The sequence below is a fragment of the Drosophila serrata genome, unplaced genomic scaffold (genome assembly GCF_035046125.1).
Source record: "Drosophila serrata isolate PLE 108 unplaced genomic scaffold, ASM3504612v1 contig_125, whole genome shotgun sequence".
Taxonomy (NCBI): Eukaryota; Metazoa; Arthropoda; class Insecta; order Diptera; family Drosophilidae; genus Drosophila; species Drosophila serrata.
The window spans coordinates 40,802-56,806 of record NW_028257023.1 but is presented as its reverse complement, the minus strand read 5'-3'; the positions used below and the strand labels follow the sequence as shown (position 1 = coordinate 56,806).

Below are 16,005 nucleotides of genomic sequence, written 5' to 3'. Positions count from 1 at the left end.
GCAGTTTTCGAGAAATCATGTACACCATTTAAAAAAAACGTAGTTTTGAGAAAAACGCAAAAGAAGATAAAGAATGTACTCTAAGGTATTCCGGCAGCGCTCACTTCTAATGGCTGTAGAATCCATAAGTAATGAGATATTTTTAAGCCCGATGTCTTAAAATGACCGTAAAAATATCGGCACCAAGATTAATTAAAAAAAATCATATTTTTAAAAAATGTCAGGGTGGTCTACCCTCTTAATTTCAAGAGTTCTGAGATCGAGCGCCAGGAAAGATTTGGTACCCGAATGTGCAGCGGGAGTGTCCGTACCGCAGGTGATTTCAAAGTCCCGTGCATACTAATATATCTGCCCAGGGTGTTAGGCCCGGAATACCGGCCGACAATGGCACGGCAAATAACCAATCTGCCTTGCCGAAAGCCCTTATAGCGGTTTTTCCATACGAGACATATTTTTGTTTCGCGGCTCTCCCCTGATCAAACATCGGAAGATGTTCTCGCCTTTATACAACGCAACACCAGAGCCGATAAAATAAAGGTAAAGGTTGAAAAGTTAAAATTTTCTTACGCTAGGTATATTTTATCTTTCAAAATAAATGTCCCTAACGAACTCTTTAACATTTGCTCTACCAACTTCTAGCTAGAATACGTTGTTGTTAAGGAGTTCGAAGCGAAGAAAAAGAAAAAGCGGCCTGTAGGAATAACTCTTCCCAGACTATTCTCGTGACCCAAAAAACTAACCTACTCTCTAGGTATTTCCTATCAGAATGCAAGAGGCTGACGTAGTAAGCTTCCTAACTTGTATTCTGATAGCCTTTCGTTTACATCTCAGATTATAGTGCTCACAGAATCCTAGTTAATGCCGGAGATTCTGAGCTCCGAAATTTTTCCAGCTGTGCTCACAGTATATCGGCTAGATCGCCCTATCAGACGCGGGGGTGGTGTTCTTATAGCGGTGGACTTCTCACTCACGTCAGAATTATTAACCTTCGAGGAATGGAACGATGTTGAATTTCTCTGTTTGAAGCTATCTATCAAAGATAGCTTAATTTTTATTACCTGTTCCTACAAACCTCCATTGCCGGAACTTCCTATTCACCTTTCCGCTATTCAGATGGGTTTCTGTAGACTTTTGGATAGAGACCAGTTGGTAGTCCTAGGAGATTTTAATATCCCTGGTGCTATTTGGTACTCAAATAATTCCACCAATACTCTCCTAACTTCTACTCAACATGACTTTATCGCTGGCTTGTTCGACACTTTGATGTCCTGCGAGAGTCAGTTTAGCCAGGGTGGCGCCTCTGACGCAGCCCGAAGATCATCGAACTTTCGATGTGACTCTTGATATTGGGTCTTATGTACAGAATATATCTGCCCGTCCAGCCAAACTCATTTAAACTTTTCGAATTTACACCAGACTTATTCCTACGACATACCCAAATCAAACTTAATTTTCTGTCCCAGCCTAAACGAAAGCTCTCTCCTTTTAGATTTTCATCGTGTCAAGTCAGTTTATTCGCCAGGTCCCGACGGAATTCCTGGCTGTGTACTCAGGTATTGTGCCGACGCCCTGTGCTATCCCTTTCTGAAATTGTTTACCTTATCCTTAAAAACCTCCCACTTTTCCATTATTTGGAAGGAATCTTTTATTATTCCTCTCCACAAAAAAGGTAGCAAATTGGATGCCAGCAATTATAGGGGAATCTCTAAGTTGTCGGAATTCAATGACCCCTATGTCACTAAATCCTTATATACCTATTTAGTTCGTTCTTAGAATATGGATGCTGCGTTGGAGCCCTTAGTACGGCGTCACTTTTTACTTTTCGCTGTACGAGGCTTAAATTGGGATGTAAACCAAAGATAACCTTCCTATTCAAATAGACCCCTCTTAATAAACTTATCGTCCTTAGCCAATCGTAGAACGGGGCAAGGAAGAAGCTCTATAACCTTATCCATGGTGATGTGGAAAGTGCTGACTTGTTGAGTCGGCTCAATTTCGACGTACCATGTAGAAGTACTTATATATACCACTAGTGTTGCGCCACTGTAGAACTTCCTTCGAACTGCATGAACCTTTTAGAGTCTTATGTGCAAATTATAATGATTTGTGCACACTAATCTCCAACGCAGATACCCTTCCCTAATTAAAATCTTTAATATTAACACACTAAGTAAACATGCACGCAAACAACCTGGCAGCACGCCGGTAATTATTCCTCGTATTCTCGTATTAGTGGGTGCGAGCCCACTTTGCGACGGCAATAGGGTAGATATATATATATATATATATGTATTTATATACACTGCGTTTCACTTGAATAGAACACTTTACATAGGGAATTTCAAATCTCGAAATCTTTTAAACAAAAAGTAAACTCGTTGATGTTTTTGTTTCTATTTATAAAATAATCAATTTTAATTATAAGAAAAGTAACAAAACTTAAATTAAATTAACAATTAATAATGGTTAACAAAAAAACTTAAAAACTTCAAAAATTCCACAACAATTTTGTTTCACATGAATAGCAAATTTTTTTTTTAAAGTATATTTAATGAACTTAAGTATTAGGAAATGTGTTTTTATTCAATAATAAGTATTAATATAAATATATATGTTAATTTAATAATGGGTCGAGCCCCCCTTATTCAATATAACCTCGTAGATCCTGTTGGGCAGCGAATCATATATATATAATGTAGTCTAGGGATATTGTAGCCCAGGCCCTCTGAATGGCGTCAATTAGTTCGTCTTTTGTTGATAATTGTTTGCCAGACTCATAAACCTTTCTGACCAGCCATCCCCAAACATTTTCAATTATATTCAGATCCGGCGAGTATGGTAGCCAGTTCAGAGTTTCAACATTTTTATCTTTTAAAAAAGATTTTACAACACGTGCAGTATGTATTGGGGCATTGTCGTGCTGGAATGTCCAAGGCAAATGATTGAAAAATGGTCCATCCAATGGTGGAAAAGCTTGTTCGAGGACGTTTAGATACGCTTTTGCGTTCATGTTTGAGGATAAGAATTAGAGTTCACAAGTCCCATAGTAAGATATGGCTCCCCAAACCATAACTCCGCCTACTCGACTGTGTAAACGCTCCAATTGATGCGTCTCTTTCCTCAGATCATGAAAATAATAATTATAGCCATCTGGCCCCTCCAAATTGAACTTTTTTTCATCAGAAAAAACTACGCGCCTCAACTCGTTACACCATGACATATTGACGCGGCAAAAGGTCAACCGTGCTTCCTTTCGTTTGGGGTTAAGCGGTGTTTTTTTTTAAGTTTCAAGCGTTTAAGCTTTGGAAATAACTCGCCAAACAGTAGTTTCGCTCGCGTCAACACCTGCTTTTGTCCTTATCTTGCTCACAGAGTCATGAGAATTTGAGGCTTCCCGCAGAATTGCACGCTTATCTGTGTCGCTAAGGAGACTACTTTGGCGACTGTTTATGGGGAAGGCAACAAATTTGCCACCCTTGAGCAATAACTACGAACGCACGAATAGGTCGATTATATGCTGTATTTTATTTTTGTTCACTTCTCTGGTCGGAGCTGCAACTACCGATCGAATGCCTAGTTTTTAACATATATATCAAAACGCTTACAATGTAGCTTAGCATAAAGATAAGGCGACAGAAGAAGAAGAGATAGATAAATAGATAACGAAAGAGAAGTAAAGAGCGCAGCAGGTGCAGCCATACACCCATGCGCGCACAATTAGGCGCTAGCGGTCTGCTCCGAACATACTCCCCCCGTTGGAAGAGGTACTGTTCCAACTTCATCGGCATCGTGGGGCAGAACGGCTAGCTTGGCGATTTTGTGGATCCTTGACGACGGCAGCTGAGACAGACTGAGGAGTTGACGCACTCGGCAGCCCTCCAGACACGATCCAACCAAGTTTGGTGTTCTGAAGGGTTGGCAACGCGCTACCCAAATAAATTTGTCACGCAGCCATTATTTTGAAGAAGAGTCCAGCACCAATTATAAGATCAATCCGCTCTGAACGATTAAAATGAGGATCAGCAAGCGAAATATTTTGCGGAATTTTCCACGATGTGGCATTTATGTTAAAATGAGGCTGATAATCAGCGATACTGTCAGTCACAACCGCGGAGAATGAGGCACGATAGCTTGCATCCTGGGATTGCGCTACAATGTCGACTGCCGTATCAGCATTCAAAGAGGATGCCCCAATCCCAGCGACTAGGGTATGCGACTTTCTACAATTCAAATTAAGTTGATTCGCTAGACGAGACGTTATGAAGTTTAGTTGAGAAGCCGAGTCTAAGATTGCTCGGCAAGGCATAAATTCTCCAGCCTTGTTTCTCAAATATATGATCGCGGTTGGAAGCAACACGTAATCAACAGGCAAAATATCTGTGGGGCTTGGTGGAGGGTTCGATGAACGGTGATTAGGTTGGGATGATGAATGCGACGATGAATGCGATGATGAACGTGATGATGCTGGCTGAGAGTTGGGAAATGGATCGGATGATAGAGATGAGGCGGTGGATGGTACAGATGGGTCCTGATTAAAATGCAACAATGAGTGGTGCTTCATTCGACAGTATCTGCAGTGCGTTGACTTGCATTGCTGCAAACTATGCCCCTTGCGCAAACAGTTGAGGCACAGGTGCAACTTCTTTGCTTCTCTAAATCGAAGATTCGGGCTCAAATTTAGAAATCGAGAGCATTTTGGCAAATAATGATCCCTCGCATCACAAAACGTACATAGGGGAAGATTTGAGCTACCAACTGAAGCAATGAAGCTATACCCATGCAGGGCTTTTCCCACCTGCCGGCTTGGTGTTTGCGTTACAAAGGCTTGATCCGAATTTTCCATAATCCTACACCTCCTTTGCAAGAACGACTCCATAGAATCCCACGTAGCTAGGTTGTTGATGGACAAATCCTCTTCCCATTTCTCCCGCGTCCTCTGATCGAGCTTCCGTGCGACGATGTGAATCAGCAATCCGTCCAAGATTTGTTGCGTAGTTGCCATGGTACGGATTGCTCGCAGATGCGAATTCATGCAATCGCTTAACTCCCGAAGACCCTTGGCTGATCCCTTCTCGACACCTTTTACCCCAAATATTGCCTGTACGTGTGCCTGAAAATGTAGAACTTTATTATCAAATCGATTTTTGAGTAAGTCCAAAGCCTTTGTATAATTGGCATTCGAGGGCTCAAGCGAACGTATGGTCTCTAGAGCCACACCGCCTAAACTTGACCTTAGATATTGCAATTTTTCAATATCACTTAGCTCTTCGTCGTTTCCGATGACCGTGCTGAACGTTGCAATAAAATCCGGCCAATCAGAGTAGGATCCATGGAACCGAGCTATCTCCAAAATTGGCAACCGAGGCTTCCTAGATCGGAAAGAAAGATCCGGATGATTAAAATTGTCTATGGAAGTTGAATTTGCAGCGGTTGCAGCCGGCAATTGAGATTTGCGAAGCGCCGCTAAACCTCGATTTATTTTCGCCTTCACATCCATGAACGCCGTGGAGAACTCAATCCGATGGTCGCTTGCTATCTCCGAAAAGTCCAATTTTTCCAGCGAAGTCTGTGCGGAATCAAAGGCCAAATTTAATGAATTAATCCACTCCAGTCGCGCCAGTAAATCAGCTTCATCAAACTGATCTACCGTCTCCGGATTTATGAAATAATTCATCGAGCTCAATTGCCGCAAAAGGGATTGGGCCTTGGCTCGGTAAAAGTCCACGTCACTTGGCGGCTCATTTTGATGCTGAACCGAATTTTCTGTAGCCATCTTTATTTTCTCACGCGAAAAAATTTAATTAAGGGAAAATGTCTGACCGCTTCGGTATATAGGAACCCGTTTAGTTTTCACCGCGCAAATTTAGGTTAATCAGCGTCACCGATATGCACCGGAACCTCGACAATGTTGTTGTTGCAATTGTCTGCCTCGAAACAGCGGAGTTTTGGCACACGCACGTCTATGCTATATATGCATAAGTATATATATGTTCAATAGGCGCTATTAACGACGCTTAAGCGCGAGCCACCTTTCTGTACAATGTTTGGCACAACACAGCTTTTGTTAAACAGCGCGATTAAACCGAAAATCAGCGGCCGGCTATATGCACTCAGCTTGTTATGTACAAGGTATGTGTGTATGTGAGTCTGCTTGTGTGCTTATGACCGAATGCCAGTAAGCGACAGCGAAGCAAAGCGATTTGTTTAAACGATATTAAACAACGAACACCGGGTTGCAGGCTCCGAACCAAAGAATCACGTCGGGGTCACCAAAATGTTTATGGGGAAGGCAACAAATTTGCCACCCTTGAGCAATAACTACGAACGCACGAATAGGTCGATTATATGCTGTATTTTATTTTTGTTCACTTCTCTGGTCGGAGCTGCAACTACCGATCGAATGCCTAGTTTTTAACATATATATCAAAACGCTTACAATGTAGCTTAGCATAAAGATAAGGCGACAGAAGAAGAAGAGATAGATAAATAGATAACGAAAGAGAAGTAAAGAGCGCAGCAGGTGCAGCCATACACCCATGCGCGCACAATTAGGCGCTAGCGGTCTGCTCCGAACAGCGACCTTTCATATTTTTTCCATAGTTTTGCTTGTTCTTTATAAAATTGTGTACGACTTTTCTGCTTCTTCCAATTTTTTTCGCTATATGATCCACAGAAAGGTCACAATCAATATAGCTTTGTATTTGGATCTGTTCCTTGTGACTTAGTGACGTTCCACGACCCATAATTGCACAAAATGATTAAACTATGTTTGAAATTCATAAATTAATCAAAAAACTTTTATGAATCAATCTTCTTGGCTGCTGAAATGACACTAAATCTAAAATGTGCTATTCATGTGAAACAAAATTGTTGTGGAATTTTTGAAGTTTTTAAATTTTATTGTTAACCTTTATTAATTGTTAATTTAATTTAAGTTTTGATACTTTTCTTATAATTAAAATTGATTACTCTATAAATAGAAAAAAAAACATCAACGTGTTTTCTTTTTGTTTAAAAGATTTCGAGATTTAAAATTCCCTATGTAAAGTGTTCTATTCAAGTGAAACGCAGTGTATATATATTATTGTTATTATTTAAATTTTTTATTTTAACAGTGTTATACCCTTGCAGATAGAACTTCGATCACTAGGAATTAATAAAATATCTATTATATATATTAATGTTAAAAAACAATGAAGTAATGCCTTCTTGAATTTCATTCGCCTATATATATTATATAGTCGTCCAGTTTTCATAAAATTAAAATAAGAGTTCTAGAATAATAAAAAAGGGCTGTATCTCAAATTTGATTAAAATCTGTTGTAAACCGAGAGTTTTAATTTTTAATTGTATTTCTTTCTCGAGCCTTTTTTGACAGCTATATAATATATGTAGTAGTCCGATTCTCATAAATTTTTATACAAAATTGTAAAATAATATAAAATGGCTATATCTTTATAATTTTTTGGTTGGATCGTTCCTATGGCAGCTATATGATACAGTCATCCGATCCGTCCCGTTCCGACATATATACGAGTGAGAGTATAGAAGATTAACTGAAAAGTTTCATTTAGATAGCTTAAAAACTAAGATACTAGTTTGCGAAGAAATGCACAGACATGGACAGGACATGGCTAGATCGACTCGGCTGTAGATCAGTATCTTTATAATAATATTAAATTAATTATTATATAAATACTTTATATGGTCGGCGGTGCCTCCTTCACTGCGTTGCAAACTTGTGACTGAAAATATAATACTCTGCAAGCGTATTAAAATGCCAAGATATATACCGTCTTTTTTAACGAGCAATGGCTCCTATCGCTTCAGGAAATTACCGTTTGCATTATGATAAGAATAGGGTTTAAATCATTTTAGAGAATGATTACTATTGCATCATCTGGACTTGAAACTGCTCAGCCAATCCATTATAGAAATGACTAAATTGGTTGTTCGGAAAAACATGTGCTTGAAAACATTACAGATGTTTTTGAGAACAGGAAAAGAAGTTAACTTCAGCACCCCGAAGTTTGTATACCCTCGCAGATTGAATTTGGATCACTAGGAATCAATACAATATAAATCATATATATTTATGTTTAAAAACAAGAAAGGAAACAAGAGGCACGCCGAAGTTTATATACCCTTGCAGATATAAATTCTATGACTAGGAATCCATAACATATAAATTATATATATTTGTGTTAAAAAACAATGAAGTAATACCTGCTTTCATTTCATTAACCTATACATATTATATTTGCAGCTTTACATTCACAGATTTGCATTTTTCTTCTCCATCAAACGATCGTTTGTATGGCATCATATAGGTGCCATAGTCGTCCGATTTTCATGAAATTTGACACAAAATTTAAGACTGATATAAAATGGCTATATCTCAAATTTGATGAAAATCTGTTGAAAACTGAAAATGTTATAATTTTTAATTGTATTAATTTCTCGATCGTTGCTATGGGAGCTATATGATATAGTAGTCCGATTTTCATAAAATTTTACACAAAATTAAAAAATAAAGAGCTATATTTAAAATTTGATCCAATTCTATTAAAAACTGAAAATGTTAAAAATTTTTTTGGAAAAATTTTCCGATCATTCCAATGGAAGCTATATGATATAGTCGTCCGATCCGGCCCGTTCCGACATATATACGAGTGAGAGTATATAGAAGGCTAACTACTAAGTTTCATTAAGATAGCTTCTAAACTGAGAGACTAGTTTGCGTAGAAATGGACTGACGGACAGACGGACAGACGGACATGGCTAGATCGACGCGGCTGTTGATCCTGATCAAGAATATATATACTTTATATGGTCGGAGGTGCCTCCTTCACTGCGTTGCAAACTTCTGACTGAAATTATAATACCCTGCAAGGGTATAACAACGAAGTAATGCTTGCTTTCATTTTATTCTCCTATACATATTATATTTACAGTTTTACATTTTTGTCTATATCTAACGGTCGTTTGTATGGCAGCTACGAAAAAGTTTTAGTGATTTTTTTCCTGACGACACAATTAAAATGTATTGACTCAACGAATGGTACATCAAAATATGCCATTCGAAGAATGTCTTATAAAATTTTTACATTGAAATATTCAAAAATATGGCAATATTAGCAATTTGTTTTGAAAAAAGTTCAATTGCGGTGCCTCTCATAATTCGGTGCTGGATTGTTGGAAATAAAAAATCCAAGTTTACCCGTTAGATAATAGTTTACCCCAGGTAACGCTGTCGAGTTTAGTTAATTCAATTTTTTAAAATTTTTTTTGAAGGCTGTTCGGATTATACCGGTAGCGCTTAATCATGCGCGCATGGGTGTATGGCTTCACCTGCTGCGTTCTTAGCTTTTCTCTTTTCTTATCTATTTCTCTCTCTCTTCTTCTTCTGTCGCTTTATCCTTTAAGCTAAGCTATTGTAAGCGTTTTGATATATGTTAAAGTCAAGCATTCGATCGGTAGTTGCAGATCCGACCAGAGAAGTGAAACGAAAATATACATACACAGCATTTAATTAACCTAATTTGAGCGTTAGTTATTATTGCTCAAGGGTGGCAAATTGGTTGTCTTCCCCATCTTCATTTAGTTTTTTTTTTTCTTTTAACCAAAATGGAACGATTCTTAATGATTCAGTTAATCATTTGCCACCAACCATATGGGTAATGGTCGATTGATCCGGTGATAGATCTGTCAAGTGTTTCACTTGGTTATGAGAACATATGGCTATAACAGAACAATCAATCAAGTCTGCCTTCTTCGTAAACACTTAACGGTGCTATTGAGAAAGGTGGACCGTTACCACTAAATGATGAGATGGCGTTAAACAAATTAAACCATGCTTCAGCAAACTCACGTCTTCTAGCAACTTTTAGTTCCCAATAGGGAAATTAAGCTCCATACTAATGCCAGTTTCCAAGGGTTTATACCTGTCGGCGTTTGTAACATTCTTATGAGATGTGTGTTTTCCGTAGTAGCCCGGCAGTACCTGCATCAGTAACACATCAATGATTCATCAACAACAGTCAAGGCGGTGTTGTTAATGATTCATCGATTAATGTCCATAAAAATTGATGATGAATTTAACATGGGCATGTCTTGGGCTGTCATCAACAACAATTCATCAACAATTAATCAATGATTCATCAACATATTCATCAACAATTCATCATCAGCCGAGCGACTGCCGACGAGACTACCGTCGTAATTGTATCGTGGGCAGAGCGTCGACTCGGTAGAAGTCGAAGGCGACACGTTGATGACTTTTGATGACAGTGGCCTATTGATGACATTTGGTACTGCAGGGAGTCTATTAAATTCATAAGAGTGTGTGTAATTCTTGGTCGAAGTAGACTATTGCAGTAGAAGAGGTTTCCCATGAAATCTAAAAAGTAATTCTAGATATTTGCACGTAGAGCTGTAGCGGGTTACAGCAAAGGGTTAGATCCTCGAAGAGAACACGCTGAAACTTCCTGGGCTTGTGAAAAAGTCCGAGAATTTCAACGACGTTCCGACATTAAAAGTGTGATACATAACTCACAAGCTGCAATATTTCAAGTGTGTTGTTAGAGCAGCAAAACCAGAATTTTCTACAACTAGTTGGAACGCTAAATAAGACGTCTCGTCCAATACAAAATGGCGACAGTGTTTTACCCAAATTTAATTCCGACGTAGCTAGCGCTGATGCGATGCAGTGGTGTGCGACGGTGGACATCATTTTGAGCGAGAACTCGTTGGTAGGAAGTTCGTTAATTTTGGCGTCGACGAAATCTCTGGGAGAAAGCGATTCGCAGTTTTTGTCTTAAGTCTGCTACAATGGCTACAATACGGAAACACCGTAGAAATAACAGACTGTAGAAATAATCTTCAAGCTTCTGCATTTTTATTTCTTTATTTTCCGAAGGAGCAGCAAATGAATGACGATCATTCAAATATTTTTTTAACAAAATATATATATATTATATAATTAATTATATATTATATTATATATATTAATAGCAACAGAGATAATTAAACCACGAAAAAATATTTGTATCATGGCCGTACTAAATACAATTATGAAATAAAAATTGTTCTATCATTATGAATTGATTGCTTCCTATTTTAATTATTCGTTATTATAATGTTAATCTCCTATTTTCGTTACTTTGTACGGACCCGTATATTAAGTATTAAACTTAAGACCTGTTTCGTTTCTTAGCAAAACTTTATCACCTACTGAAACATAGATCTACATATATTTTTTACTTTCTCATCATAAAGTTTTTTTATTTCTATTCTTATTCTCTTCTATTACAATTATAGCTTTTTTGTATGCTACCTCTAGTCTAAATTTACTTTCCTTAGCATAGTTACTTATGTTACATATCGATTTTATATTATCTATTAAATTATTTACTTGCTTTGCTTTAGCTACAGAATTTCCGCTTTTTTTGCAACTCGTATGACAACTAGATATTTTGTTAAGTCACATATAAGCGTGACTAAATATTCATTGTTATTTTCTGGTTTTGGTAGAGAACCAATAGTGCCCACTATTATTTACAAGTGTATCTGTTATTGTTAATGTGATCTGTTTCGCTCTTTGACATTTTCTTACTTTTCCAGTAATACTGTCTTTTTACTTTGGCCAATGTTTTTGATATGCCAGTAAATCTTTCTTGAATTGGATCGTCATTAAATATAGACAGTATTGCATCTTTTTAACACGCTTTTATTAGTTCGGGATGTTTCCTTTATTCTTTTTATTTGGGTTACCGGGCTGAGTAGTTGAACTCTTAACAATTTTATGGTTTTGTGGATAAAAAGTATAATACAATTTAGTATTATATAGATCTTCAGAAACAATAATTAATATCGCATTCTAACATATTATATGAACCGAACACATTCAATGCCAGAAAAAAAAATAAGCGAAAAACAACGAGTATGCTAGAGAATAAATAATAGTTTAAAACAATAAAGGAAACTAACTTCGGCACACCGAAGTTTATATACCCTTGGCATCTATAAGATATAGTCGTCCGATTTTCATAAAATTTGGCACAAAATTTAAGACTAATATAAAATGGCTATATCTCAAATTTGATGAAAATCTGCTGAAAACTGAAAATGTTATAATTTTTAATTGATTTATATTCTCGATCGTTCCTATGGGAATTAATGATATTGTAGTCCGATTTTCATAAAATTTTACTTAAAATTGAAGAATTATATGATTTGGCTATATCTCAAATTTGATTAAATTCTGTTGAAAACTGAAAATGCTATAATTTTTTTTGTAAAAATTTTCCGATCATTCCTATGGCAGCTATATGATATAGTCGTCCGATCCGGCCCGCTCCGACATATATACGAGTGAGAGTATATAGAAGACTAACTACAAAGTTTCATTCAGATAGCTTTAAAACTGAGAGATTAGTCTGCGTAGACGGACAGACGGACATGGCTATATCGACTCGGCTGTTGATGGTGGCCAAGAATATAATACCCTGCAAAGGTATAAAGATTTAGTGCATTTTAAACCCTTGCAGTTAGAGTAAAAAGAAATAATTTAAATAGATAATTTAGTTTAATATTATAAAAGTAAATACATTATTTAAGTTATATTATTATTAATCCGTTAAAACAGCTCGGAAGTGTTAAACAATTTTTAAAGGTTGGTACTTTTGTCTTTCTTATAGACTCTCCAACTCAACTTGGATCCCTGCAGTCTCTTAACATGGACTCGAAAATTCGGCAATCATTTGTACCTGATTACTCTGTTCGTGCTATATCTGATGTCATATATATTGCAATTAAAAGGGTGTTATATCTAACGGCGAAAAAGGCTACATTGCTGGAAAAGAGTCGAAAATCCGGAACATTCTCAAGCGAAACATTTGACGACGAGGTTGAACGCTTGTTGCATTCTATAACTGAAGATGAAAAACCCCAATTACTAACTGCGAATTTAGGCACGAGGCTCCATTCGAAACGTAATCGAAGTATGACTTCATCTCCTACGAATATTGAGTTTTCTCATGATGAGAGAAGCAATCAAAGCGTCGGTGGAGTTATCCAAGATGACAGAAAAATTATCAACCCTGAGCACACGGATAATGCTTCAATAAGTAGTTTGGTAGTTTCAGAAGTGGAAGGATATCTTCAAAATGGGGAACAAGATGACAGGGAAAAGACTGTAGCTTCCACACCCCTTTTACCAAAGCCAAATGATAAACCTGAAAATAGGGAACATAATCCCAAATAACATAACATTTTGAAGTCGCCAGCGCGTCAACTTTAATATTTGAGCTTATGAAAGAAAATCCATTGTCCAATCAATTTATAATTTCGTAATTATCCGTTACATTTTAAAGGCCAAAAGTTTGCCTTGTTTTCACAAAAATTATAATTTGATATTAATTTATATGCAAATTCAGAAAACGCAGTTAAGATTTTTAAAGTTTCAAAGTTGCTCACATTCGGATATTAAAATCAATTGTTACTTTTCCTGAAGTGCATTTCTGAAATTAAAGAATTTCTATAATCACAATACCAAGTGGTTTATAGGGCTTTTCTGTATAAAATATATTATTGTGTTACCTCATAAAATATGTACTTAAATTATTTAGGAATGGCCACTTACCTAGCGTCCGTTTCGTTAATCCACACTTAAAAACGTGTGGCTTAGTTTCATTCTATGCTCTATGAATTTAGACGGCTTTAATAATAAAAAACTTTATAAAACTTTAAGGTTTATGTTTATTAAATTATAATTAAATATATTGTTATTTTCAGTAACTGGTGAGGGGCTGCTTATAAATAATCCAATCCGAAAATATAAAGATTTCAAGAGCAGTAACACCAGATTAGTATTCTTTTATATTCAGGTTCTCATCTCTATTAGTAATTATGTAAAGTAAAGACGACGGCGGTTGGTATGGGGTAAGTCAAAGGCTGACTGCACTTTACTTAACAATTTAAATATTTGATGTGTAAATACACCCCTGTACCCACCTCAGCAAAAATAGTGTTCATTTATGTAATCATGTATGTATGTAAGTGTTCTTTTAGGGGAAAATGTAATCATTGTACAATAAATTTGGCGGTTTGTTGAATAAATAATGCCTCATACACTATTATTTTTGCTTATTTTGTAAATACATACTTAAAAAACAAGTACAAACTGAAATATTTGAATTGCTGTTATCCTTATAAATCATTTTGATACTTAAGGAAATACGAGTTACGAATTTGTTAAAGCCAGACTATTTCATATTTAATAAATGTTCCGCAAATAAAATGTTTAATGTCTATTTATTAGCTATATAATTACCATGTACAGAATCTATTATTAAGAATAGTTGGCCCCATGTAAGTAAGTTTTCTGCGTTACCTACATCTTAGGTTAGGTTAGGCTAAACCTAAGAGCCCTCGTCGTGGTCTTGCTTAGATCCTATTTTTAAGGATGTTATTATATGGACCTGGTGATTGTTTCACGGTATTAAAATCCTTAAGCATCAAGGTAAATTCTCTTGGAGGCATCTACTAGTGATGTCAGAACTGAGGCGCCTAGGTATCTTAATTTTAAAGTCTGAGTTTGGGCCGGGCAGATGAGATGCTTCAAGGTTTCGATTGCCTTGAATTGCCGTTGTCGGTGATGCCCAGCTTGACTGCATGAGAATTCCCACCAACAGTCTGCAATCTTTTCGAGGTAGATGAGGTTCTAAGTGGCTCAGTTTATCAATGCGCTCTTTGCACTTAATTTTTAAATTTTCAAGGTTATGGAGTTTTTTCTCCATATGCTTTTTTCTTGTGTGCATAACCGTCTCTCCAGCTTGCTTTGCAACTTTCTTTGAATACGGGGACGTTTCCCATTCTGCCCATTCCATACTCATTCTGGGTATCATGTATACTAACCATGTATTGATTTATAGCGACAAATTTTCTGATGCTTCTAGGCATTGTGCAGCCTTTCCTGAAGTCAGTTGCTTGTGAATATCAAGTGGATCAATTCCAATTATGGTTTCGAGTGCTTTTGTAACCCTAGCGCCTCTGACATGCAGAGCAGTCCCTGCCGCTGGGTTCTCCATAAGCTTGTATCTTGGAAACATGGCTTGCTCCCACACTAAGACTTCACACAGCAGTTTCGGACGCACCACCGATATGTATACTATGCATCTTCTTGAAAGCGTATAGCGCTATGGTGGCCTTTTTCTCCTTCTCTAGTACATTGGATTTCCATGCCAGTTTGCTGTCTAGTTCAGTGAAAGGTATTTGACTTGTGTTTTCGTGGTCTGCCTGGTTGTGTCGGTTTTTTTGGGGATCCATAGCGGTACCTTGTATCGCTTGGTAAAGAGAATGAGGTCCGTCTAGTCTGCGTCAATACAGTCGATGGACGCACTCCCGTAATAATTAAGTTTATGTCATAAACATAAGCTGTTATAAGTTGGTCGACCACTAGATTCCATCTGTGGTCCACCATGTGTGGAGCTTCTCTGCGCTCCTTTCAGCATGCAAATTTGGTCCAAATCGGATAATAAATATATAAGTTCTAGCTGTACCCTGCCACGTTTCTCTGTGGCATGTTGTGGTTGCACGCATAAGAAATAATTCAAATAAAAAAGAATAATTTTTAAATTCATTTAATTCTGTAATACTTGTTGGTATACAATATTCTTCGTTTCTCCAGTCCCCGCGTAAATATAAAGACTATCTGGGTTTCTGACACGGGAACACGCAACATATAATTGTCCATGTGAAAAACAATCTGCATCCAAATCTAGACCACACAACTCCAGAGATTGACCTTGAGCTTTATTAATGGTCATTGCGAACGCCAAACGAATGGGAAACTGCAATCTCTTGAACTGGAACGGTGTATCAGTCGGGATCAGAGGAATCCTAGGAATGAGGACATCTTCACCTTTAAAAAGGACCAGTTACGATCGTTGCTTCTACTACGTTGTTCATCAATTTCTTGACTGCGGCTGATTTAAATTCCGGAGC

General features: G+C 37.1%; 2 protein-coding genes across 14 annotated transcripts in view; one reads left to right on the top strand and one right to left on the bottom strand.

The window, feature by feature from the left end:
- The window catches only part of uex (metal transporter uex), an 81,415-nt gene extending 67,116 nt beyond the window's left edge, over positions 1 to 14,299 (top strand). For all 13 annotated transcript variants that reach the window (XM_020958615.2, XM_086826015.1, XM_086826019.1 and 10 more), the window contains one exon: positions 12,699 to 14,299. In XM_020958615.2, the coding sequence (XP_020814274.1) occupies positions 12,699 to 13,264 (566 nt within the window). In that variant the 3' untranslated portion in view covers positions 13,265 to 14,299. The remainder of the gene's footprint in view (positions 1 to 12,698) is intronic.
- LOC147644636 (uncharacterized) lies at positions 3,503 to 12,209 on the bottom strand. Its single transcript, XM_086826026.1, has 2 exons — positions 4,869 to 12,209; positions 3,503 to 4,769 (listed from the first exon to the last, which is right to left on the bottom strand). The coding sequence occupies exons 1-2, from the start codon at positions 5,771 to 5,773 to the stop codon at positions 3,944 to 3,946; spliced, it is 1,731 nt and encodes a 576-aa protein (XP_086682152.1). The 5' UTR covers positions 5,774 to 12,209; the 3' UTR covers positions 3,503 to 3,943.
- Positions 14,300 to 16,005: the final 1,706 nt, after the last annotated feature.

What these genes read in the sequence shown, in the direction of transcription:
- LOC147644636 (XM_086826026.1), bottom strand. Translation starts at nt 5,773, where the DNA reads ATGGCTACAGAAAATTCGGTTCAGCATCAAAATGAGCCGCCAAGTGAC. An exon ending in ACGTGGGATTCTATGGAGTC is followed by an intron (nt 4,770 to 4,868) that starts GTTCTTGCAAAG and finishes GCATGGGTATAG; the next exon opens with CTTCATTGCTTCAGTTGGTA.